This window comes from Lactuca virosa, chromosome 3, assembly GCF_052849685.1.
Source record: "Lactuca virosa cultivar CGN04683 chromosome 3, Lactuca_virosa_CGN04683_v6, whole genome shotgun sequence".
Taxonomy (NCBI): Eukaryota; Viridiplantae; Streptophyta; class Magnoliopsida; order Asterales; family Asteraceae; genus Lactuca; species Lactuca virosa.
In genome coordinates, this window is record NC_136428.1 from 92,608,104 (window position 1) to 92,631,187 (window position 23,084).

The window sequence follows — 23,084 nt, forward strand, 5'->3', positions numbered from 1 at the left end:
GACTATGAATTAAAAAAGTTGAACTATGAACTGCATACAAGTACATTGTCTTGTCTTGTCGGTCAGTGATGTTTGACTATGAAATGAACTGGTTTGACTATGAAATTAAAAAGTTGAACTATGAAATATGAATTATAGAGAAACACCAATTTGTATATAATTAAAATTGTATTTGTGTGATGATTATAATACACTTTCATTGTTTGTGAAAATGAGTACTTACACCGAAAGAAGCTTTTCTCAGCTACCAATATTCTTGCATAATCTACAAAGAACAAATCCTAATACCTTCACAGCCATCAAGAAAACGGATACCAACCGCTTTCAATTCTGTTTTGTGGCTTTAGGTTGCGTGGTATAACATATTTGTTTTATTGACTTAATTAATATTTCTTGGTAATGTATCTCGTGTACTCTTTACTTATCACTAATTTATGTTTGTTTTTTTATGCAGATTCGTACCTTCCTTAGGTGCATGATACCGTTAATATATGTGGGTTATTTACCCCTTCTTGGGAGCTATCTGACAACAATGTACTTCGCAGTGGCTTTGGATGGAAATCATGAACCCCTACTCTTAGCAATTGGTTTGGGAACCTTAGAGTGTGAAGAATCATGGAGATGGTTCATGATGAGGTTAAAAGAGTGTTTAGGTGAGGATACAGAGGTTGGTTTCATAAGCAACCTATGTGATAAAATAGACTTTGGTGTTCAGAGTGCCTACCCAGATTCGTATCATGGATATTTTCCTAAAGATATAGCTCGAAAAATACGTGAGTCTGTCGGACATAACGATACAGAAGTCGAATCGTTGTTTTGGAAGTCATGCAATGCATATAGTGTTCATGATTTTTACTTGTGTCTGGAAAGGTTGCAAAGTGCATGTAGGAAACCACCTTTTTGCAACTTGCTTAGGAGTCCAATTTTCTGGCTTGACGATATAGCAATTTCAAAATGGACACGAGCATTTTTCCCAAAAGTACGTTACAATGTTAAATCGATTGATGTCCCTAAAATGTTGCAAATTATATCCACGTCCACACGCGAGTTTCCTATAACAACGATAATTGAGTTAATCAATACGTCGATATAATCAAAGTATGCTGAACGGGCTGAAGTGGCGGGTAAGGGAGATTGTTATATTTAGTTTTTTCTTGTGTTATTATTTTTCTAAAATTATCAAATTTTCCAGGGAGGTTGTCTGGTGGGTTGACCCCTTATGTTGAGAGTAAGGTTCAAAAACGTGTCAACAAGTCTTATAATTGGATGGCAAGACGTTTGTATGGGGATACATTTGAAGTCGATGACAATTTTGCCACCAGCAAAGTACAACTTGAACGTAGGGTATGTAGTTGTGGGAAATGGAAAAAAAGCAGTATACCATGTGGCCACGCTATAGCATCTCTAAGAATCCGTACGTCTGAAGCCATTCACGAAATGGTTGATTACAAGTTCACTGCTTTCGTGTATCTACTTGCATTTGGATCTGAGTTTGTGAATTCTATACCATCACATGTGCACTGGGAAATACCAAATAAAACGGTGGTCCTGTTACCTCCCTAAAAGATGTAGTTATTTATGTACCCCGTATGCATTTTTAATATGTCGTATTATGTATTAGTTATTCATGTACCCCGTTTTCATTTAATATGTCGTATTATGTATTAGTTATTCATGTACCCCGTTTGCATTTTATGTCGTATTATGTATTACTTATTCATGTACCCCGTTTGCATTTTATGTCGTATTATGTATTAATTATTCATGTACCCCTTTTGCATTTTATGTCGTATTATGTATTAGTTATTTATGTACCTGTTTTGTTAATTCTTTTTTAATTGCGATTGAGGAAACAACAAACATTAAAAGTAAGGGACATTTATTAACTAGTCACAAAACACACGTACAACAACAAGCAACTTAACTAACGAAATACATTTAACTTAACCAACATGCATATTAAAAATGAGGGACATTCTTTAAAAGATTCCATGCATCTGAGTGGGTAAACTCGCTACCATCATATTCAAAACGGTATAGTTCCAAAGCCACCTGTCGCAGAATGTCTTCATCCGTATTTGCATGTTCATTATCCAACTCGTTATAAATACGTTGAAATTGCTTCACCTTTATTTTCAAATCCAGAAACTTCGCTTTGACATCTCTTCTTCTTCGATATTGAGTACGCCCCATTAAATGGTGAAACAAATGACAGACACGAGACCAAAATGATCCAGCGCGAACTTGTGGCGGACCCGGTGGAAAATCCTCCTCTACAGTTACAATCCAAGCTTGAACCAAAGCGACCTCCTCTTCGTTGCTCCATATATGTGGTACAGGTGAGTCCATACTTGCAAGGGGAAATGTAATGCGATACAATTAAAATGGATATTAACAACTATTTATAGCGACTCTTTATTTTCCCGGTGCAATGGTTTGTCAACTCAAGTAGCAGTGTATTGTGTTGTCATTCGATGGAATGACTTGTCAACTCGAACAGTGATCTGTTGTGTTCTCAGTTAGTACACTGCGTTCGTCAGTTAAGTTGGACTATGAATTGCAGACAAATTAGAAGATTGGATTGCGATATTGTGTATAAACTACTATAAATTGACATTAAGTTAAATAAATAGTTTACTAAACGATGTTACAGCTATTCATATATTATTTTTGACATTTTACTCTCTTTGTTTCAATAAAAATGAGTTCTATACCATGGAGCAATGACGAGTTCTTGGTTCTTACACGTGCATATATTCATGTGTACGAGACCAGCAAGTTGAACGATCCAATGTTTTGGACTCGTTTAACCAATATTTTCAACGCTGAAAACCGAATGACTACAACAAACGATCGTAGCGAACTAGACATCTTAGCAAGATGGTATGAAATGAAAACGGAAGTTCTATTATTCAACGATCTTTATACCAAAATTGACGACACCCGTTTAAATGCTACTAAGGAGGTCATCTTGGAAGCTGCTAAGGAGGAATACAAGTCATTAAGTGAAGGGTCGGAATTCCAGTTTGAAGCCCCTTGGAATACTTTGAAATATCCCGTTTATTTAAAATCTATTTCAATTTATTAGGTGAGTACTAGGTTATTTTCATGTATTACGTATGTTTTGGATGCATCTCCTATGTTTAATTTTAATTAACAAATGCTCATTGCATTAGTTTTCACAATACATTAGAATACATTACTAACAACAATTCCATGAACCATTACAAACATTACAACAATTACATGAAAACAACGATTTAAACTTAAACTATTAAATTAACAACTATAACATGAAACATTAAACTTAGGACATTACTACAAACAAAGCATTAAAATAAAAGCCAAGTCCATGGGTTATTATTAACGGAAAATAGAGCGGTCTACATGAAATACTGATTATTTTTAACAACCTTCCAAACTTCCTCATATTCGAAGTCTCTGCCGTCACGCTCACAGATGTAAAAATCTGTAACAACTTCCAAGAACTCTTCTTCGTCCCGACAACGAAGTTTGGTACTTTTCGCATAATTACACGCTCGATTGAACCATGTCACTTCTTCCTTTACATCCTTCCATTTAGTAACAACATCTGATTGTTGTCGTTGTTGTTCTTCTCCCATCTCATGGTTGAACAAAGCTGTTATGCGAGTCCATTCATCACCTACTAGGCAATGCGGGGGAGCAAGTAACGATACACCATCCTTAACACTTAGCCAACATCGTGTTAGAACCAACACCTCGTTTGTCGTCCATGGCCGTTCAGAATTGGAACAAGGTACTTCATTCGAAGAACTTGCTGCATTCGACGACATTTCTAAATATGGGAGTTGGTTTCCTTTAGGTGATTTGGGTGTTTGGTTTTTAGATCTTAAACATCTATTTATGTTAATAAATACAGGACTATGAATTACAACTTTGACTACGAATTGGTTGCATTTGGACTACGAATTGCAGGTTACTGCAGTGACTTATCATGTCAAACAGTCAATTATGTCTTGTCACTTAAGAGTTTGACTACGAATTGCAGGTTACTGCAGTGACTTATCATGTCAAACAGTCATTTACGTATTGTCACTTTTCAAAGTTTGACTACGATTTGCAGGTTACTGCAGTGACTTGTCATTAATGTCTAGTCATTTCAAAGTTGGACTATGAATTAGAACTCAGACTATGAAATGGTAGCATTTAGACTAGTATGTATAAATACCACTTATAGCACCAGTTTATTATAATGTCGACTTTATTATGAGTTCCTCACACAAATTCGAAGTTTGCTCATGCAACGAAGTAGATTGTTACTACTGTGATTCAGTCGACCCTTTTTTTACACCCTCTTCAGCCGGGCCATATATGTCAGATGAAAATTTTGAAGAATTGAAGAAGGCTGAAGAATAACAAGAAGAGGACAAAGAGTCATCCCGACTTCCCACTCAACGTGGTAATGATATTGCATCGGAATGCAAACAAGCTCAAGAATGGATAGACCTCAATAAAAACAAAATCAAAGAGCATGAAGAATGGATAAAAAAGACTAAGAAGGCAATCAAAACGACTGAAAAATGGCTTGCTGAGAAGGACGAGCAGTTGATACACATTATGGTGCAAAAAGATCGTTTGGAAGACAAAATGAGAATTAGGGATGACTATATAACAATCGAGAAAGAGAAGTACCCATTGCAGTTCCCTGAGTTTAAAAATTAGTTACAAAATTGTTGTAATATTAGCATGATACACCTTTGGTTGCAAAAGGATCGTTTTTTTTTTTTTTTTTAAATAACATCTTGTAATTGTTATAATCTGCAAACTAAATTTTATAATATAAACTAAACTAAAATATGAAAGCATAGCAATGTCTTGTAAGATTTAATAAAAAAATTACAATACATAATAAGTTAACAACTCTTCATTTCAAGGTTGTTTTATATCAAAATCAGCGTCATAGGTTTGTGAGCAACTCGCTGAACCACCAATATTAAATGACATTTCTGCAGTAGAAATTGTGCGACGTACTCCACTACCGGACGCCCTTCCAGTACAGTTGTTTCTCGTGTGTCCTAGTTGACCACATGTAGAACACTCTTTTCTAATTGGACCCTCGCCTTGGGATGGAATGCGGTCTGTGTTTCTTGGCCTGCCTGGCTGACGTTTATCCATTATAGGTGGCTTAACAATCATCAAATCATCGAGGATATCCCATTTGGATGGCTTTGGCAAAGGGTTTATTGATTCCTCATATGTTTTCCTCAGTGTTTCGGTGAAGTAAGCATTTAACGCATACCTCGAGCAGTCTTGGTAATTGTTCACTGTTAAACATCTTATGACATGACCACAAGGTATCCTATCAAGTTGCCAATGCCTACATGTACATGTCATATGTTGGAAATAAACAATCACGTTTTGTGCCTCCTTTTTGACCTCGCATTTCCTATTTGAGATCATGCTAACATCCCACTTACTAAAACTTTTTTTGTTTTCTTTTACAATTTCATCGGCCCAAGGGGTGAGTGTTGTTGTTGCTTCCGCTAAAAAAACAGGCAATATGAAGAAGTTAAGATCAATAACATTAAATTAATAAAACATTAATATGAAGAATTTAAGATCAATAACCTGCAAAGTTACGTCTTTGAAACAACCACTGTTGCATTGTTGCACGAAAAAATCGATCAACATAAGTATCGGCACCTTACGTGCGTGTCTAGATAATGCATTTATAGACTCGACACTGTTAGACGACATAAGATTGCATCGGTTCCCTCTAAAATGTGCCCTTGACCAAGTTTATGGATTTATACTTTTTAAGTACTCCCATACTGGTTCTTTTGTCTTTTTCAAAACATCCATGGCAGCGTCAAAAGCATCAACTGTGTACGCCCTACAAGCCTCCCAAAAAATTCCTTTAACTGTGTTACTCTTCCCGAATCTAGATACTACGTTGAAATACAAATGGACACCACATATTCCGTGATGAGCGTGAGGAAAAATGTTGGCAACGGATGTTGCTATAGATGGAGACCTATCGGATATAATTGTAAGCTCCTGCATATTGCCTATGCAATCACGTAGTTTTTGAAAAAACCATGTCCAAGAATCTGTACACTCATTTTTGCATATACCATATGCAACCGGTAATATTTGGTTTTGTCCGTCCTTAGTAACTGCAAGTAACATGGTACCTTTGAACTCGCCCTTTAGGTGGGCTCCATCTACTACAAGGGTCGGTTTATAAAATTTGACAAAAGCGCGTACCTACAATACATTGTATATCTATTCAAATACACCAAAATAAAAATGAAAAAACTAATAATATATTAAAATACTAACCGAGCAACCAAGTGCGACGTACAAAAACTCAAAGCGATCATCACCATCTGTTTTAATATGTGTCACCGTACCCGGATTATGTTTGACCAAATTGTGACAATAAGCCGGAAGTTTGGTAAAAAAATCCTCTTTCGTACCCCTTAACAACAACAATGCATATTGTTTCGCACGCCATGCCTGATGGTATGAGATATTGATATACAATTGAGCATTCATATCATTAATAATATCTTTTCCCCAATAAACTCTACTATAATCTTCAGCCAAAACATCAGCAAGATATTCACCCAAAACATATTTGTTTGCTTGTCGATGATTAGGTTGCAAAATTGTTGAAGAACATGTGTGTACATCAACAAATTTATTCACTTGGAAAAGTCCATCTGAATTTTTAATTTATTTTGCTCTTAGTAACCAAGAACAATTTTTCGAAACACACACAACCTCATACCTTGATTTGGTGGATCTACTTGTCCTTGTCTGAAAACCTTCTCGAAGTCATTTTTTACCAATACACCGCTTTAAAAGTTCTTTGTTCTTAAATATACTCTCACATTCAATCTTTTGAAGATTGATGTCTACCATCTGTGTTGGGATATCTTCATTAATATCAACTGGGCATGCTGGTACAGGGGGCATACCGTAAAAAAGGTTATCGGGAAACTTAACTTTAACTTCATCACCCAACTCATCTCTATCTGAATTGCTTTTTAAGTCGGTTATATCTAAACGTACATCAACAACATCAACATAATCCCCGTAAACATGCTTTTTTTCATTTTTTTGACTCATATATTTTTTCTTTTTACTTTTATCTACTACACGCCTATTCATAACTTTCACTTCTTGTTCGGGAACATCATCACAACGACCACCCACATCATTAAGATATGTACCAACATCATCATCACCAACATACTTGTAATTCTCAGGATCCACATAGTGAATAGGTGAATAACTAACATTAACATTTTCAGCAAGACTGTGAAACTGATGTATGCTAGGAGTATTGAAAGTACCTATTGGATCGTTGCTCCCTTTATAGCTGCATAAATTACCAACCGACTGATTTCCACTGTGACCAGCCTCATTAACCTTATCTCCTTCATCAACCACCACAAACACTTTGACAGCCCTTCTTCCACTACATTTGATTACATTTATCAACATTCTAACATCCATGTCTTCAACTATAGCTATATAATAATTCAATTCAGGATGATGGAAACGAAGACTAATTCTATATTTGTCTAACAAACCAATTTTGCTTCTCACCAAAGATACAAAATCACTATAACTAATATACTCATAAAATATCAAAGCGAATTCAGAAATACCTCCCTGTGGACATACGTATTCCAGATTTGTTTCAATAACTTGCCATCTCCCACCGGTTACAAGACAAACCAAATATTCAATCATTTTTTTAGAGAGATTTTAGAGAAATTTCCTCCTAAACAAATAACAACTAAACTGATAATTTTCTACAAAAGTTTATATATAGTAAGGTTATTTCGTAGTCAAACCAATTGATTTCATAGTCAAAATAAAAAAAAATTAATTTTTTTTTCATAAAATCACAGATGAAATACAGAGGAAATCGCAGATGAACTGTGTCCATCTGCGATTTAAGCCTGCTCCTGCCCTATATATATATATAGAAAAAAAAATAATAATAAAAAATACACACCTGCGAATGTACAAGTGGCTAAAGCACACTTGTACATTCGCAGATGGAATGTGCAAATCGCAGATGGACCATTCCCATCTGCGATTTTTGTGGTCATTTTTGCAATTTCAAATTTTTTTGGCTATTTTCCACAAAATGATTAATATCGTTGGCTATTTTTGTCATTTTGTCTAGTTTCAAAGGTTCAATATACAATATTAACTACATAACATCCGCGTATTCTTTAACCCCTAAATATATTTTATTAAATTGATGAAAATACGTTTTTTCAGATAGATAAATCTGCAAAATTGATATTTGATATCACAACAATTTACAACCCTAGTCTCTGCGGGGGTGTTCCTTTTGGATTTTGAGGTCGGAGTCACTGATGAGCATTAGGACTTTTTCGAGTTTCCATTCGCAGCAGTTCATCTTTTCCTTTTGCTCTGTATGACATTCATAGCGTCAACGGACCGAGATTGATAAGCATAAATCTCTTAATATCTCTGTATCTATTTAGTTCTGGAATCGAATCGATCATGGTGGGACAGAAGCTGTTCAAAACGAGGATATGCGTACTGTATAGAAAGGGTCAATGCCATCGTCAGAGCTGCTCCTTTGCCCATGGCGATGCCGAGCTCCGTCGCTACAATACTTCTTCGTCCTCCTTCAATGGTACGCATTTTCGCTTTAATTTATCATTAACACCAGTTATGCTTCTATTAGGGCTAGCATACGGTTAGAGAGTGATATCAGGATCTGAGTCATTAAATGTTGCAGGAGGCCACTAGGGTAACGATGACCACTATATATGTGTTTGTTTCTCTTAGACCACAGACCATAGTTGATTAGCGCTAGCATACCCTCTGTCCCTTTCTCAAATTTAGGTACCATGCTGAGATAATGATAGAATAACATATATGAGAGAAATGTTCAATAAACGATTAAATTGGTTGATTGCAAATTTGCAATGGTACTCTAATAGTGGATACTATTGCTGCCATTGTGATTTATCAATCGTTGTATATTAAATTTAATTGGATGGGGTAAAGAAGGTTCATGGAACTACCAGTTCCTGTATGCTTCCCAGTTATGATCATTTGTTAAAGTTCATACATTGATTTTTTGAATGGTTTTTGCATCTAATGATCTAACTATTTGCATTTCCGTTTAATATCTGACCTACTCCAGTAGGCCCATGCTTGCATTTTGGTTGTTTCCCAAGTGGCCATTTGATCCTTGATATATCTTAGAGCTTCTACAACTCTCTTTGAGCTCTTTAGGCTGCAGTTTCAACTTCTCTTAAATCTAGCTTAAGTCAACAGGTTGCAGCAGATAATGCTTTTATGAGTATATGTATAAGAGCAAACTTCCAACTTATCTTTGATTGACTGGAGATATGTCATCAAGTTTTTCAGTTGGGACTCATAACTGTATCAGCAGTTTCTTATCCCATTATCAATTATCAAGACATCATCCGACAGGCATATTATGTTCTCATCAGAGGGGATTGTGCTGGTTGGTTTTTCTTATTGTTGCTTATGGTATTATTCTCGGGAACTTCATCTTCATGGGCATTCATTCTATCTTCCATAACTTGCACGTCATCAGATGGATTTTTTCATACATTCAAACACTTTTCTGTTAAGTTCTCACATTCATGCGGATGGAGTCTGCTATTTTCTCTTCTTGACTCCTTCACTTCATGAAATATCATACAGCCAAGGAGAATATCAGACATATTGTAATGTTATATTCATATTGTTCAAGAAGAGAAAACATATCATCTTCTTATCCGTTCCACGACATGTGAAAGTATTCTCAATATTATACCTCAAAATTAGGATATATTACATATCCACTTCTTTCCGTTTTATTTGAGAGGTGTAGTTTCTATGGACTGGCCCCTTTGGAAGTCGATTGAAGGTTAGGCACCATAACTTATCATTATTCTATTAAGATGTGGTTCCATCTAATGGTAAGGTGTATCTTTGTTGTTGGCTATGGCCCTTGTGATTATCTTATTTGAACTCATCTTCAACCTACTGGAAATATTCTTTTCATGTTTTGCAGGGAGGCAGGACTATAGAGGTGCTGATTTAAGAGATAAGCTTGGCAGACATCGCTCCCCACCTTGGAGAAACTCTCTTGACAAAGATGCAAGAGACAGACTCCCATCTCAAGGTTAGAACCTACCTCTATACTTATAGCCAAACTTCTTCAATATTCTCACTTAAAATCCTCACTTCTTATTTTGTTTGTACAATTTCTTTATTTTTGAAACTTCTTTTGTTATGTTGCAGGACATAGTTCTCCAAGATTTGGGAAAAAGAGGTGTGTTTCTGAAGTTATATATCTCTCTCTTTGTTTTTGCCCCTTTCTCACTTCTCTTTTTAATTGTTTTTTGTTCTGAAGTTACCTGAATATTTGAGTAGGCTAATATGTTTCTTGGGTTATTGTGATACCCCTTTTTCACTTTTGGGTGCTTTTGCATGCTTATCTTTTACATCTTTTGTCCACGGATTTATTTTTTTATTTTTTCATTTCATACAATATTTCTATTACATCATGGTTCAAATACATAAATAACTTTGAAAGCTTTTAAAGTAGATTTGCAGAACCCGGTAACCTATAGTTCATCAAAAGCTGTTACCGGTCTTTATTTACTTTCAAGATCCTGAGATGCATACATGAATATGCAAGCTTTATGCTTAGTGATTAGTTAAGGTTTCATGCTTGAATACCAATTGCTTGCTTGCTTAGTGTAACTGTAAATGTTACACATTTTCTCTTTTGACACCTTAAACTTTCAACAATTACATTCCAGATTTTAAGGCTTATTATTTAAGCTCCTTAACAAAGTACATTGTCTTTCCTTCTTACCTTGCTTTTTTTAATGCTTGTCATTTGTAATTCTGGATTTTAAACCATGATTAAGGTTATATTTGAACTTACAGACTTGGGCATATTACATATAAACATGTCAAATTATCCACTTAACTTGAAATGTGATTGTCAGTGCTTATGTTTTATGTTCTTAAGTGCAAAGGATACTTATAGTTGGTCTTTATAACCTTAATACTTTATTTCATATGTGTATTCCAGTGAATGGAGTCATAGGAAGAGACATCACTTTGATGGTGAAAGTGAATATTCCGGAAGCTTTAATTTATCAGATGGGGGTGAGCAAGGCAGAGAAACAAAAGCCTCATCTTCAGAAATTAAGGATGATCAGGTTTAATTACCAGTCTTTTTAGTTTGACTATAAAGGTCAAACCTTTCAGGTGCTTACTTATCTGTGTTTCCTTCTAGTTGAAGCATGTGCAATCTGAAATAGATATGCTAGAAGATCACAAGGAGCAACTGCAGGTGAGTTAATGGGATTACTATTTATTTTATTTAATTATTTTTCCTTTTTTCTCAAGTGTTAATTGTATATTTTTCTCATCAACATAATGGTGCTTAGATCTATTTGGAAGAAAGGATCCAAGAAGAAGATAGTTTAAATTCCAAAATTAAAGAGCTCGATATGCAATTGTCCATAGAGAAAGAGGAATGCAGAAGGTATGTCATAGATCATAGCCAATCTTAACTTGAACTTTTTCAGTTACACACTTTTTTGTTTTTTACAAATTCTATTTTTTTATATTTCAGTATTTCCTCCAAAATTAGGAAATTTGTTAAGGCAAATCATCGCCACTCAAAGATACAAGATGAACTGAAGAGGCAAGGAACTGTTTCCATTTTCTTGTATTTCCTTAACTGTTTTTTAACAGATATTGGAATATGTATATAGATCACAAGCTCGTCTGGAAAGACTTGGGGATCAACTTGGTTTTGATGCTAGAGCTGCTGCTAATGAAGAGGATATTAGCATTAATATATTAAGTGATGAAGAGACTTTGGGAAATGTCTTAATGAGCCCCAAATATGATACTAAGGGTCCACCAAGAAAGGATGAGATGTTAGTGAAGGATTTCCATTCCCATTCCCATTCCCCTAGCAAGAAAAGGATGAGGGTTCACATGGTAGATGCTGATGAAAAATCAAAACAAGGTAACATAACATTTATGATTTATGAATTTGTCTTCTGTTTGAAACAGAGTTAAGAAACTGATTTGTTTAACTAACAGGAGAATGGGTTGGTGGTAGAAATATGAGATTTGAAAGTAGATGGGACCCAGACCCACATCTTGGTCAAAAGAAAAACGATGAAATAAGGAATGTTAGGCCTTTTGTTAATAACTATGACAAGCCTACACGAAGAAAGAACACATTCACCAGCTTTCCCTTGGGAGATAATAAGGTGCCTTTTCCTACTTAAAAAAAATATCTTCTAGTTATTTGTATTATATGATTAATTTATAATTCAATTAAAATCGTGAAACTTGTAAAGATGAAATTTAGCTGTTAGATAGATGTGTATTTATTTTTGAATGAATTGAGCAGTTTAAGGAAGCAAAATCCAGTACTAGAATGGCAACAACTTTTGTGGATGAAGAGAATGAGGGAGAGTTGCCACTTCCACTTCCACCTCCACCTCCTCTTCCTCTTCCAATTGGACACAAACAGAGTGCTTACTTACAACAGGTCAGATAAGTATTAAGTAGTTATCTTCATTTTGCTTTTGATTTCTATTTGTTTCTTAAGAATTGCTACATTACCTTTATGCACAAATTAGAACAAGTCTTGTGTTTGACTATCAGTCATCAAAGTACCAATAAAACAGCTTAACATTTAGATTTTTGAATTATATAATTTTACTTAAAAAGATCCTCTGTAGTACTTGCCATTTGCCAACTTCATAAGAAATTATGAGTTGCTTTATTCATTTTCATATAGAGATTAGATTCTCCATCATTGAAGAGGGTATTTTAGACATTTGACAAATAATGAAAACAGTTTTGCCAAGACCATGATTGGATGTAGGAGGTTATTATAGTGGGGATTTAACATGATGGCTTTCATGTGAGATTTAATTTTGGATTTTGGATTTTGGATTTTGGTTTTGCAGTACAAGGGGGGAAAAGATGATGATGAGAATAATGTGGATGTGGTTGATGTTGATGACGATGAGATGCTGGATGTGGATATTGTTTGACTACTATTCTTAGTTATTTATGCATTTGTAACTGTAAGAAACATGTGATTATGATTATGAGGATTGATGATATGATGTTCCAAAGTTTTGTAAATACTACTTAAGTTTTGCATTGCACCTTTAGGCCTTGGATCACTGGAATCAGTTTAGAATTGTGGTAAAACTTTATGTCTAGTCGTCTATTCATTCAAGTTCATTTATCAAGTTCTGACCTCATCTGCTTTCGAATGTTTGTATGTTTTTTGTTTAAAAATTAAATATATATCATATAATTAGGGATCAAAGCTACCAAACCATATCTATTTTCTATAAACGTCTTATCATTTACTCATACAGACACTTAATGAAAAAAAAAAAACATAGCCCCCATATCATAAAACATGCAAAGCTTATTAAGGTGGTGTAATCACATCAATAGTAATTCACATGTTCTTTCTTACAAAACAATCTAAAAGCCTGAAAAAACAGGGTCATTGTAGTACTAGCTAGTGTATTCTTTTTCTTTGTCTAATAAAAACTACACAAGTAATCAAGAACCACTGTCTTACATAAACTACCACCACATCTAATCCACAACCATCAAGCTTTTGAATCTCTTCATAAGGCATGAGTATGATGCAAACAAGACAAGAAAGTAGAAAGAGCTCTGCTTAACATTGACTTCTTTTTACTTCCCAAAAGTCAAACACCACCAAAAAACTGTTCCAATGATGAAGAGTTGAAGACATTTGATGATGCAGTTCGTTCGCTTTTTGTTGAAATGTGAACCTGCTGTCTGATGAACCTCTGTCAACATTTCAAGGAAAACAGCAAATGCATTAGTTACAAGGACATGTAGGTTTTTTTTTTTTTTTTTTGGAACGACAAATCTAATATGTTCCTATTACCACTTATGTCCCAGAAGAGACTTGAACCCTCAACCTCAAAGAGAAAGGGCTTGTTTCTTTTTGACTTAATGGACTAAAGAATTGATGATATGACTTGGATTTGCAATAGTATTGTCATCATTGAAGGGTATTCTAGACATTTAACTAATAAGGTAAACATATTTACCGCTAACTGAGAAGTAATTTCTGGATTTGAGTCTATATGCCAGTCTGGCTCCAGCTGTCGAACAAAAGACATTCGTCCATTCTCTGTACTACAAAATAACACCTGCCATTACAACATATCATCACACAATTAATTATTAACACATACACAATAAAGTTGACATTTTTATCAACTCAATCCACAAATTATAACATATAAACAATAAATGTCTTACAATCATTACCTTTTCTTTCACCAAGCCACCGGTTGTAAATACCCCAGCATTTTCCAATGCTGTTAAAACCCTTTTCTGCACACACAAAAAATATTAAATTCATCAACAACTATTCTATAATGCATTAATATCTGCTTAAACTACACCTTAATATTTAGATTATAGTAATCGGATAATACCCAAAAAGGGAAATACTTACTTCACTTTCATCATCAAGAACTCTTTCCATGAGATAAAGATCAGAATACTTTGTGATCTCTGACAATACTTCCAATACAGATAATCTCACTGTTGCTTGATTCTATAGAAACAAAATCAAAATTATTGTTATGTTAATCATTATCAAGATTTTAATGTGTAAAAAAGACAATGACATGAAAGTGTCACATACTTGAAGCTCTTCGGGAGTGTTTTCTTCCAGTATAACCCCAAGCAACCTGCATGTTACCTGCACCAAAATCAACAATATAACAAAAACCATTATGTAAATGAGTAAAATTATATAGCATTATGCATTTATTTAATCATCATTACTAGTTTATTTGTATTTACTTAAGAGTATTTTAGATATTTGACATACCTTCCTTCCATCACTTAATCTTTGCCTGACTATTTGTCCCAAAGTAGCCTGCAGCAATAAATCAAACAATTTGTAAGTAAAAAGCCAAACAATACACAGTTGAATGAGAAGATTTTTGTAAAGAATGTCTGTTGAGATTTCAATTTACATTTGCAGGCTGAAAAAACTCATCCGTAGCATTCTGTGTTCTTGAATCTTGGGAAGATGAACTAACACCAGAAGGTAACGAATTTTCATTGTTATGTGAGGGAGATTGTCGTTTAGGTTGTCTTCTTTGAGATCCATTAGGCGACCTTAATGCCCTCCATGTAAAAATTACTGCAACAGCAAGTCCCGCTATAGCCCAAAAAGATCGCACATCCTGAACACCGGGATCTTGTTAATCAATACGATCAATTATTTGTAACAATGACAATGGAGAAGAAAGTAATTTTAGCATGAGATTTTGTCAGATAATGAAACATCAACCAATTTAATATTCCCAATTGAAAGGTACGGCAGTTTACGGCTAGAGTACAACCAGGACAGCGGACAGCTGACATTACTCTTATGATATACCCTAATTTTAAGGTTTTCCACCTTCACAGACATATATTTATTCAATGAAAATAACCTCAACAACAGCTGCAGATCAATTTTAACAAAAGTATCGACTGTCGAAACAACTCATAAATTTCTGAAAGGTGGTAGAATAATGAATTAGATGTTTGAACCTGGATGTTTAAGATTTTTGAAACCTTGGTGGATAGATAAACCCCAATTCTCTTAATCAGCTGTAACAAATTTTGCTTTGAGTAATCAGCCATGGCTCTAGGGATAACAATTTAATTTTACTTTGGGCTATCACCCGGAAGAAGAAAATTGTGAGCTGTTATGGGGATTTTTAGCGTTGCGGAGAGAGATCCAGGGTAAGGAGGGGGTTTGATCGATGAGTTTGGTACGCAGTCGTTGGTGAGAAGTATGATGGATAATGTGAACGAATATCAATAGAACATCGGAAGGAAGAAATGGGAGTCAAAATTGGAACCTATGGTTAACGCTTCCATCTCTTCTAATAAATTAAGTTTTTTTTACAATGTTTCCATGATTTTTATTATTATGTTTCAATTTAAATTTTGAAAATACAAAATCATATCCTAATAACATTATTATGTTTATTTTGTTTAACAAATTAATTCATAATTACTTACAATCGATAATATCTTTGTTTTTTTTTGACATTTATTATTTTTTTTATCTATATACAATTTTTAAATATACCGACCGTGGTTTCCACGGGTTATAACCTAGTTTCGAATAAAAATATATTTTTGATTGTTTATTATATAAAATATATGAATGTTCACAAATTTTACCATATATTTATGAGAGATTATACAAAACAACTAAATTTTTTACAGTTTATAAAAATGACCATTCAATCCAAAATGGATTGTTTCGAACCTGGATTTGATCCGATTGATACTCACTCGTTTTATATGGTCTCGTGTTTAAAGGAAATCCGAAAAGTGGTACCCAACACATCTTTCCGGTGTTTCGGATTCTCCCAGGACGCAACATGAATTTGAATTTGAAATGGAAATCTATTTCCAAATCCGAGGAACATGTCCGAAATGGAAACACATGATTTTGTTTTACGTAGTATGTTACTTTTGCATGACCGTTTGTATGATGTTTCATTAACTATGAAGTGTAATTTGAGATTTGGTAGCAATATATTTTTCAAACTACAATCTATATGTGCTTGAGGTGTTTTTGAAAGATACGTGCTGCGGGCGATGTCTTGATATCAGTCATATCACAGTTATGAAAGGGGACCTATGCTTTATGCATTATGTCTTATATAAGAATGTGTGTATAGATTCACAAAATAATTTGAAGGAAATATCTTTTAAGATATGTGACTACAAGCTCCGAACAAAGATGATTTTGTTTGATCACGAGTTTACAGTTTGGAAAATATTGTAGTCGTCTTTTGACATCGATAAGCAAGTGTTTATGTTCGTACGAGCGATTAAGAGACGCATAGATATCAATACAGTGGATAATAATAAAACTATTATTTTTATTTGTTTCAACTTTCAACTAAAAGGTTGACTTTAATTCTTGGAATTTTACAGTATATGAGTTATTAACAACCATAATTATTTTATTTAGAAGAAAAAGAGGCTTAAATAAATTATTTTAGAATGTGAGGACTCTATATGCCAATTCCATATAGTACAAGAGTTTTCTTTATATAAATAAAGCACAGTGTGAGGGCCTCCTTGTCACTAGACACTAGATATTTTCCGACTTCTTTTTCCGGACCTGAAAATCATAACTCGTAGTTTCCCCCGGCGACGCGTTTCTGTTCTTCTAGCAGTTCCTCCCCCCAAATCCCCATCCTGCCACCGGCCACCGTAATGCCTCATAATACGAGTCAGCTCTGAATCGGTAATAAAAAAAGAGACGAGCCTTCCCTCTTTGCCCTCGTACTCACGCCTCCATCAAACACACACCCACCTTCACTTCCTCATCCCTCCGGTCTCCTCCCACCTCCGACCGACTCCAGCGCCGCCGTATTTCTTTCTTCTTTGCCCAAACTCAGCGCTGCCCTCCATCCTCCGACGTCGTCTCCCTGTCCGACCACGCACATCACCGGCACACAGTACAAGACCGTCTCCGTCTCCCTCTCTGTTGTCGCACAGCGCCACTCTTTCCAGATTTCTGAAATCTGTAAGAAATTCTATAAATCATGTATTTTTTTAATGTTTTTTTATGATTCCTTGCTGAGATATGATTTTCTTGATGAAATCTTGTTGAAACCTTGCTGAAATCTGATTTTTTTTGGGTGAAATTCTGTTGAAAACTTGCTGAAAATCAATTTTTTTTTTTGAAAGAGGCTGAAAATCAATTTTTGTGGTGTTCTTATGCTGAAAGTCGATTTTTGCTTCGTATGTTGTTGAAATGCTTGAAATTTTGCTGAAAATAGTTCAGAAGGCTTCCTCTTGTGATAGTGATTCCTGGCTCAACAAGTGCTTCTGCTTCCACTTTATCTATTTAACTTTGGCTTATGAAATTCTTTGTTTGAACAAAGAAATAGCTACTGTAATCTGTCAAGCTTTTGATTAATGTAATTTTTCAAGCTTTTGAATAATGTATGAAACTATGATGTAATCTGTCAAGCTTTTGATTAATGTAGAGTAACATTTAATTCAAAAGAAAATAGTTCAGAAGGGTAAAATGGTCATTTTTATCATTTAGCATAGTCATTCAAATGTCTAACCAAACAACATGTTTTCATTCTGATGCATATTTTTCAGAGTCTCTGCAATGATTCAGATATGAATCATTTAGATGCTACCAAGCAGCCCCTAACTCATACACTCTCTTTCCCAAAAAAAAAAAAAAAATCATAAACACTCGTAATTTTTAATAAACGTTTTCTTAACATAAGATATTGCTTATTCTTTTTGCGATTATGTGATTCGCTGTATTGTTCCTTAATCTCAAAATATTTAAGCACATTGTTTCCATATATTTAGGTAAAAAGTAGAACAATAAGCTGAACTTTCATCACCATTGTGAACCCTAGTAATTTCCTTATTTGGAAATTAATGTAGATATGTTAAATTCAATTAGCAACTTGTTTTTTCAGAATTTCGAAAAGTATCCGTGTTTGCTATAATTTTCAATCCAATTAGCTTTTTTCTTTGATTTTTTTACCATAAATCTATAGTTTCTCAGTAATTGTTGATGCTTTCCTTTGTATATCATGTATCATTACCTTCTTCTTAATGGAAGAGTTTCCAGTTTCTTCCTTCCTAATACAGTGAAGCTTCCAACAGTGGAGTATTGAAGAACATGGAGCCTGTTCTACACTTAGGTGGTCTATCCCCAACTATACTCGGATCATTTTCCACACCTAAACACCATATCCCGAACCATATTGCATATAATTGGAGTCATCAATCTCATAACCTGCATACTAATGACAGAATTTCATCCCTCTTCTTTGAAAAATGCCACCAGGTAACCTAACCATGGCAATCAGTTTACGTTTTCTATATTCATCTCGAATTTTCAATTCTCTTATTTGTGGAACAAAACATGTTTGGTGTAGTTTCAGTGCACACATAAACTACATTGGGGAAAAAAATCAAGAACCTCCATTGTTGCTTGTTTTCCTCCTGTTCGTGATACTCGTAGAAACAAGAAACGGTTAACCCACACCCACCCTCAAAATACAGATCTTCCTCCGGTATTACCTAAGCAAAAGAAGAAACCATTTCCAATTCCACTAAAGAAGATCTTAGAAACTTCAAGAGCTGACAAAAAACTTGCAGAAAAAGGAATAGAAAAGCCCCTTGAGCCCCCAAAGAACGGGCTTCTTGTTCCTGATCTTGTTCCAGTTGCTCATGAAGTTCTTGATGCCTGGAAGATCTTGATCAAAGGTCTTTCACAGCTTCTCCATGTCATTCCTGTTCATGCTTGCAGGTTTGTCTTGTCATACACCTTTCGATTCATTCTTATCTTTTAGCTCTTTCAAAATTTGATTCCACTTACAGTTGTTGTTATGCAGCGAATGCGGGGAGGTTCACGTGGGTCCCACAGGCCATGAAATTCAGACTTGCCATGGTCCAAACAGTGCAAACAGAAGAAGCTTCCATTTATGGGTAAAAGGGTCAATAAATGACATTCTTCTCCCTATCGAATCATACCATCAATTCGATCCATACGGAACCCGAATCAAACACGAAACACGATTCGACTATGATAGAATCCCGGCGATCGTTGAGCTCTGCATCCAAGCCGGTGTCGAATTACCAGAATACCCTTCACGCCGAAGAACCCAACCCATCCGAATGCTGGGCAAAAAAGTAATCGACCGCGGTGGAATCATCGAACCGCCCAAAACACCCCCGCATTCCGAGGTTTTGGAACTCGACACGCACCGTGCTCTCGAGCGATTCCCGTGTCCGGCGGAATCAGACGTGGTCGGAATCGCACATTCCACACTAAACGCGTATGAGAAAGTGAGATGGGGTGTGGGGAAGCTTATGAGGAAATACAGTGTGAAGGCGTGTGGGTATTGCTCGGAGGTCCATGTGGGCCCGTGGGGCCATAACGCGAAGCTTTGTGGGGAGTTTAAGCATCAATGGAGAGACGGGAAACACGGGTGGCAGGATGCCACGGTGGACGAGGTTTTCCCGCCAAATTACGTGTGGCATGTTCGGGATTTGAACGGCCCGCCATTGAAGAGTTTGTTGAAGCGGTTTTATGGGAAGGCTCCGGTGGTGGTTGAGATGTGTGTGCAGGCGGGGGCGGTGGTCCCACGTAAGTACAGGCCGATGATGAGGCTCGATATTGTGGTTCCGGATAACGAGGAGGCTCGGTTAGTTGCTTAAAAAATGACAATAGTTGAAGTGTTATTGTTGTTTGTGTAGAATTGAAGTGGTAAATTCGTTTCGATTGTAGCTTTATATAAAACATTACAAAAGATCCCATACAACAAAACTCAAATTTGGATATATGTATATGTAATTCTCATTCACAATATTTATCGGGGATACAAATGTAAATATAAATCTAAATTTTTAGGTAAGGCCACCGTTTGAAAGAGTTGAAGAGAAACTTTCCATGTCTTCTTCTATCGGAATTTCAGCAATGTCTTCGATGGTGTTTGTTGTATGAATTCCTCTTTCAATCTTGAGTGTCGTAGTTCCATTCCATAGTATCATTTCCCTTTCCAAATGAAGACAATAACTCTCAAAGACACGAGAGGTGACTGTGAGCTCAAAATCTAACATGAAAAGGAACTCCACTTCAAGCCTGTTTAACTCGGCATTCGTCACACCCCCAACTCGGGCATAAAATGCGTTGTTGTAATGTCTGTTTTCATGCATTAAATCAAATTAGTTATCTTATTCTCATGCTTTTGTATAAAGATCATTACAAAATACAATAATAAAAATGAATAAAAAAAATCACTACTAAAGTTTTATGCTGAAAAAGATAGTTGATATTGTTGATACCGAAACTTAGTTGTTATGAAAAACTGACAAATAAAAAATAATTTTTATAAAACTAACTCATAAGTTAACCGAAAGAATGTGTTTTTTATAATTACTTAAATGTATATTTAGAAAATTAAAAAAAATATCATTTATATATTTGATAAAATTAAATATTTAATAAAATAATAATGTGTAAATTAGTGAGGGAGAAATGAGGACATACACGTCATCCAGAATCTTAGCAGCCACCATAATACTTGTAACAAGCAGTCTATGAACATTTAGCCGCACCACTAGCGAACCGGGATGTCTGTGAACCAACCGGTCTATATAAACATACCCCACCACGAAACAAGCCGGGCTACAGTTTGTGTACTTGTATATCCGGTCTAGATACTTGGCTATCGTGATTGCCGGCGGTCTAACGCCGTGAAACGCATCCAAGTTTTTCCCCAGCCGTGCAGGTGCTCCGCCGCCGCTGCTTAAACTCAATATCTCATTCCGGTTCACTAGTCTTTCCAGAACAACAGATAAGATCGACAACACTCTTGGGGTCGCCGGATCCTGTTCGCTCTGCTCCGGCAGCCGGTTCTGGCCATCATCGGTGACGGCGATGGCTAACATGTATGAAGCAGTTGTGGGGTTGGGGAGAAAGGTGAGAATTTTATTGGATGGGAATTTTGGTCCTATGCATGTCTATCTATGCCTATTGGCCTCATGAAAAGTTTACACTAATTCCCCCCGGACTATATCCATGTTGAATTTGGAGCCGTAATATATTTTGCTTATGATTCTTTCTCCTTTAACAGGTTCCAAAGTTACATAACGGATTCATAAACGGTAAAATTGACATTTTGAGTCTGTTAGATTATAGTTCCAACAATAAGACCAATGGGTATGTAGAATGATAAAATGTTAGAGAAGAAAAAAAATCAAATGATCAAGAATAAATGTGAATTATTTAATTTGATTTGGTGATTTAACTTGAAAAGTTGTCGATAATATACAATCTCCGTTAAAATACAATGAACTGTTAATTTTTGTTATAATCAAAACATAAAAGATAACGGAATTGAACACCTAATTTATAGTGGGAAACCCAATTTCAGGAAAAACCCACTCGAAGAACACTATATATTAATCTCTTTAATTGAAAGGTTACAATGGTTAACGATTCTGAATAAAACAATAAAACGGGAAAAAGAGATGATAATAAAATATAGAGTAAATTACACGAATCGTCCCTCGTGCATATGACAAAATGAATATTCAGTCCTTATTTTAAAAAAATTAACTCGGACCGTCCCTCGTTTGATTAAAAGTTGCATGCTTCATCCATGTTAGTTTAAATTTGCACGTTTCATCCCTTGCGAGACATGAAATGAATATAATGCCCTTTTCAATTTATTTTTCATTAATTTTTTTATATTTCTTATTATTTTTAATTATTAATTTTTTTAATTATATTTAATATATATTTCTCTTTTGCTTTGCTAGAGAAAACTTAAACACCACCACCAGAAACCCTCTTGACTACCGCCACTGACTACCACCACATTTCCTTTCATTTGTTCACGTCCGACGAGTACCACCACCGTCAGAGATGTGGAACAACGTCGGAAAAAACATCAATACTGTCGGTTTTTCTCCCTCTCACCTGATTTTCTCCTGAAACCCTTGAGCATTCATTGCCATCTGTTTCCTCAATCTTCTTCCCAAACAGAGCAGAGAAACACAAAACACACATACATACCTTGCGTGTTTCTGCTGATACGAGAGAGAGAGAGAGAGAGAGAGAGAGAGAGAGCAAACAAAAGGTCACCATCACCACCTGTGCGTTAGGGTTTTGAGAAAGAGGGGATATGTAATTACGAAAGTAGATCAACAGGAGATGTGTAGTTTCAGATCTAACATTTTAGGGGTTTCATGATGGATTTCACTTTGGGGCTTTCAGATCGAGCATCACCACCACCAGGAATTGGAGGTGGTGAGACGAGTTTGGAATCTACAAATCTGATGGTGGTGATGCATCAGAACCTGCGTTGAGCGGCGATGATGCATTGGAGCAAAGTCACATCCTCTCGATCTTCTTTTGTAATGGGAGAATCCATCACCAGAAAGATATGGAAAACACATATCAT

The 23,084-nt window shown here is 35.5% G+C and overlaps 5 protein-coding genes across 9 annotated transcripts; 3 read left to right on the top strand and 2 right to left on the bottom strand.

The window, feature by feature from the left end:
- The first annotated feature begins 211 nt into the window (after positions 1-211).
- LOC145163832 (uncharacterized) lies at positions 212-1,563 on the top strand. Its single transcript, XM_079082581.1, has 4 exons — positions 212-355; positions 455-979; positions 1,100-1,124; positions 1,193-1,563. The coding sequence occupies exons 1-4, from the start codon at positions 212-214 to the stop codon at positions 1,561-1,563; spliced, it is 1,065 nt and encodes a 354-aa protein (XP_078938707.1).
- Positions 1,564-8,298: 6,735 nt separating this feature from the next.
- Positions 8,299-13,325, top strand: LOC145166185 (Zinc finger C-x8-C-x5-C-x3-H type family protein). Of its 3 annotated transcripts, XM_079085119.1 has the most exons (12): positions 8,537-8,671; positions 9,188-9,922; positions 10,070-10,180; positions 10,300-10,330; positions 11,102-11,231; positions 11,309-11,365; positions 11,463-11,560; positions 11,651-11,722; positions 11,793-12,052; positions 12,130-12,302; positions 12,446-12,586; positions 13,011-13,325. In XM_079085119.1, exons 2-12 carry the CDS (start codon positions 9,892-9,894, stop codon positions 13,095-13,097), a joined length of 1,191 nt encoding a protein of 396 aa, XP_078941245.1. In that variant the 5' UTR covers positions 8,537-8,671; positions 9,188-9,891; the 3' UTR covers positions 13,098-13,325. The 3 variants fall into 3 exon arrangements, with proteins under 3 accessions (XP_078941243.1, XP_078941245.1, XP_078941244.1); XM_079085117.1 differs by lacking the exon at positions 9,188-9,922 and having other exon boundaries at positions 8,299-8,671; XM_079085118.1 differs by having other exon boundaries at positions 9,188-10,180.
- Positions 13,326-13,468: 143 nt separating this feature from the next.
- Positions 13,469-15,978, bottom strand: LOC145166186 (peroxisome biogenesis protein 22-like). Its single transcript, XM_079085120.1, has 8 exons — positions 15,658-15,978; positions 15,093-15,305; positions 14,945-14,992; positions 14,756-14,812; positions 14,564-14,665; positions 14,374-14,439; positions 14,151-14,252; positions 13,469-13,883 (listed from the first exon to the last, which is right to left on the bottom strand). Exons 1-8 carry the CDS (start codon positions 15,748-15,750, stop codon positions 13,779-13,781), a joined length of 786 nt encoding a protein of 261 aa, XP_078941246.1. The 5' UTR covers positions 15,751-15,978; the 3' UTR covers positions 13,469-13,778.
- Positions 15,979-17,216: 1,238 nt separating this feature from the next.
- Positions 17,217-20,579, top strand: APO1 (APO RNA-binding protein (DUF794)). 3 transcript variants are annotated; one of them, XM_079085121.1, is made up of 4 exons: positions 17,217-17,662; positions 18,740-18,958; positions 19,050-19,423; positions 19,509-20,579. In XM_079085121.1, the coding sequence occupies exons 2-4, from the start codon at positions 18,791-18,793 to the stop codon at positions 20,332-20,334; spliced, it is 1,368 nt and encodes a 455-aa protein (XP_078941247.1). In that variant the 5' UTR covers positions 17,217-17,662; positions 18,740-18,790; the 3' UTR covers positions 20,335-20,579. The 3 variants fall into 3 exon arrangements, with proteins under 3 accessions (XP_078941247.1, XP_078941248.1, XP_078941249.1); XM_079085122.1 differs by having other exon boundaries at positions 18,760-18,958; XM_079085123.1 differs by having other exon boundaries at positions 18,775-18,958.
- CYCP2;1 (cyclin p2;1) lies at positions 20,376-21,632 on the bottom strand. The gene is made up of 2 exons (XM_079085124.1): positions 21,167-21,632; positions 20,376-20,818 (listed from the first exon to the last, which is right to left on the bottom strand). Exons 1-2 carry the CDS (start codon positions 21,565-21,567, stop codon positions 20,524-20,526), a joined length of 696 nt encoding a protein of 231 aa, XP_078941250.1. The 5' UTR covers positions 21,568-21,632; the 3' UTR covers positions 20,376-20,523.
- Between the last annotated feature and the right edge of the window lie 1,452 nt (positions 21,633-23,084).

Bases quoted from the DNA above. Each gene is read 5' to 3' on its own strand.
- LOC145163832 (XM_079082581.1), top strand. From the start codon at position 212: ATGAGTACTTACACCGAAAGAAGCTTTTCTCAGCTACCAATATTCTTG. The intron at 356-454 runs GTATAACATATT...TTTTTTATGCAG, and splicing joins TTGTGGCTTTAGGTTGCGTG to ATTCGTACCTTCCTTAGGTG. The intron at 980-1,099 runs GTACGTTACAAT...ATATAATCAAAG, and splicing joins CACGAGCATTTTTCCCAAAA to TATGCTGAACGGGCTGAAGT.
- LOC145166185 (XM_079085117.1), top strand. From the start codon at position 8,536: ATGGTGGGACAGAAGCTGTTCAAAACGAGGATATGCGTACTGTATAGA. The intron at 8,672-10,069 runs GTACGCATTTTC...CATGTTTTGCAG, and splicing joins TTCTTCGTCCTCCTTCAATG to GGAGGCAGGACTATAGAGGT. The intron at 11,232-11,308 runs GTTTAATTACCA...GTTTCCTTCTAG, and splicing joins CAGAAATTAAGGATGATCAG to TTGAAGCATGTGCAATCTGA.
- LOC145166186 (XM_079085120.1), bottom strand. From the start codon at position 15,750: ATGGCTGATTACTCAAAGCAAAATTTGTTACAGCTGATTAAGAGAATT. The intron at 15,306-15,657 runs GTTCAAACATCT...CCCGGTGTTCAG, and splicing joins CAAAAATCTTAAACATCCAG to GATGTGCGATCTTTTTGGGC. The intron at 14,666-14,755 runs GTATGTGACACT...TTGTTTCTATAG, and splicing joins ACACTCCCGAAGAGCTTCAA to AATCAAGCAACAGTGAGATT.
- APO1 (XM_079085121.1), top strand. From the start codon at position 18,791: ATGGAGCCTGTTCTACACTTAGGTGGTCTATCCCCAACTATACTCGGA. The intron at 18,959-19,049 runs GTAACCTAACCA...TGTTTGGTGTAG, and splicing joins TCTTTGAAAAATGCCACCAG to TTTCAGTGCACACATAAACT. The intron at 19,424-19,508 runs GTTTGTCTTGTC...GTTGTTATGCAG, and splicing joins ATTCCTGTTCATGCTTGCAG to CGAATGCGGGGAGGTTCACG.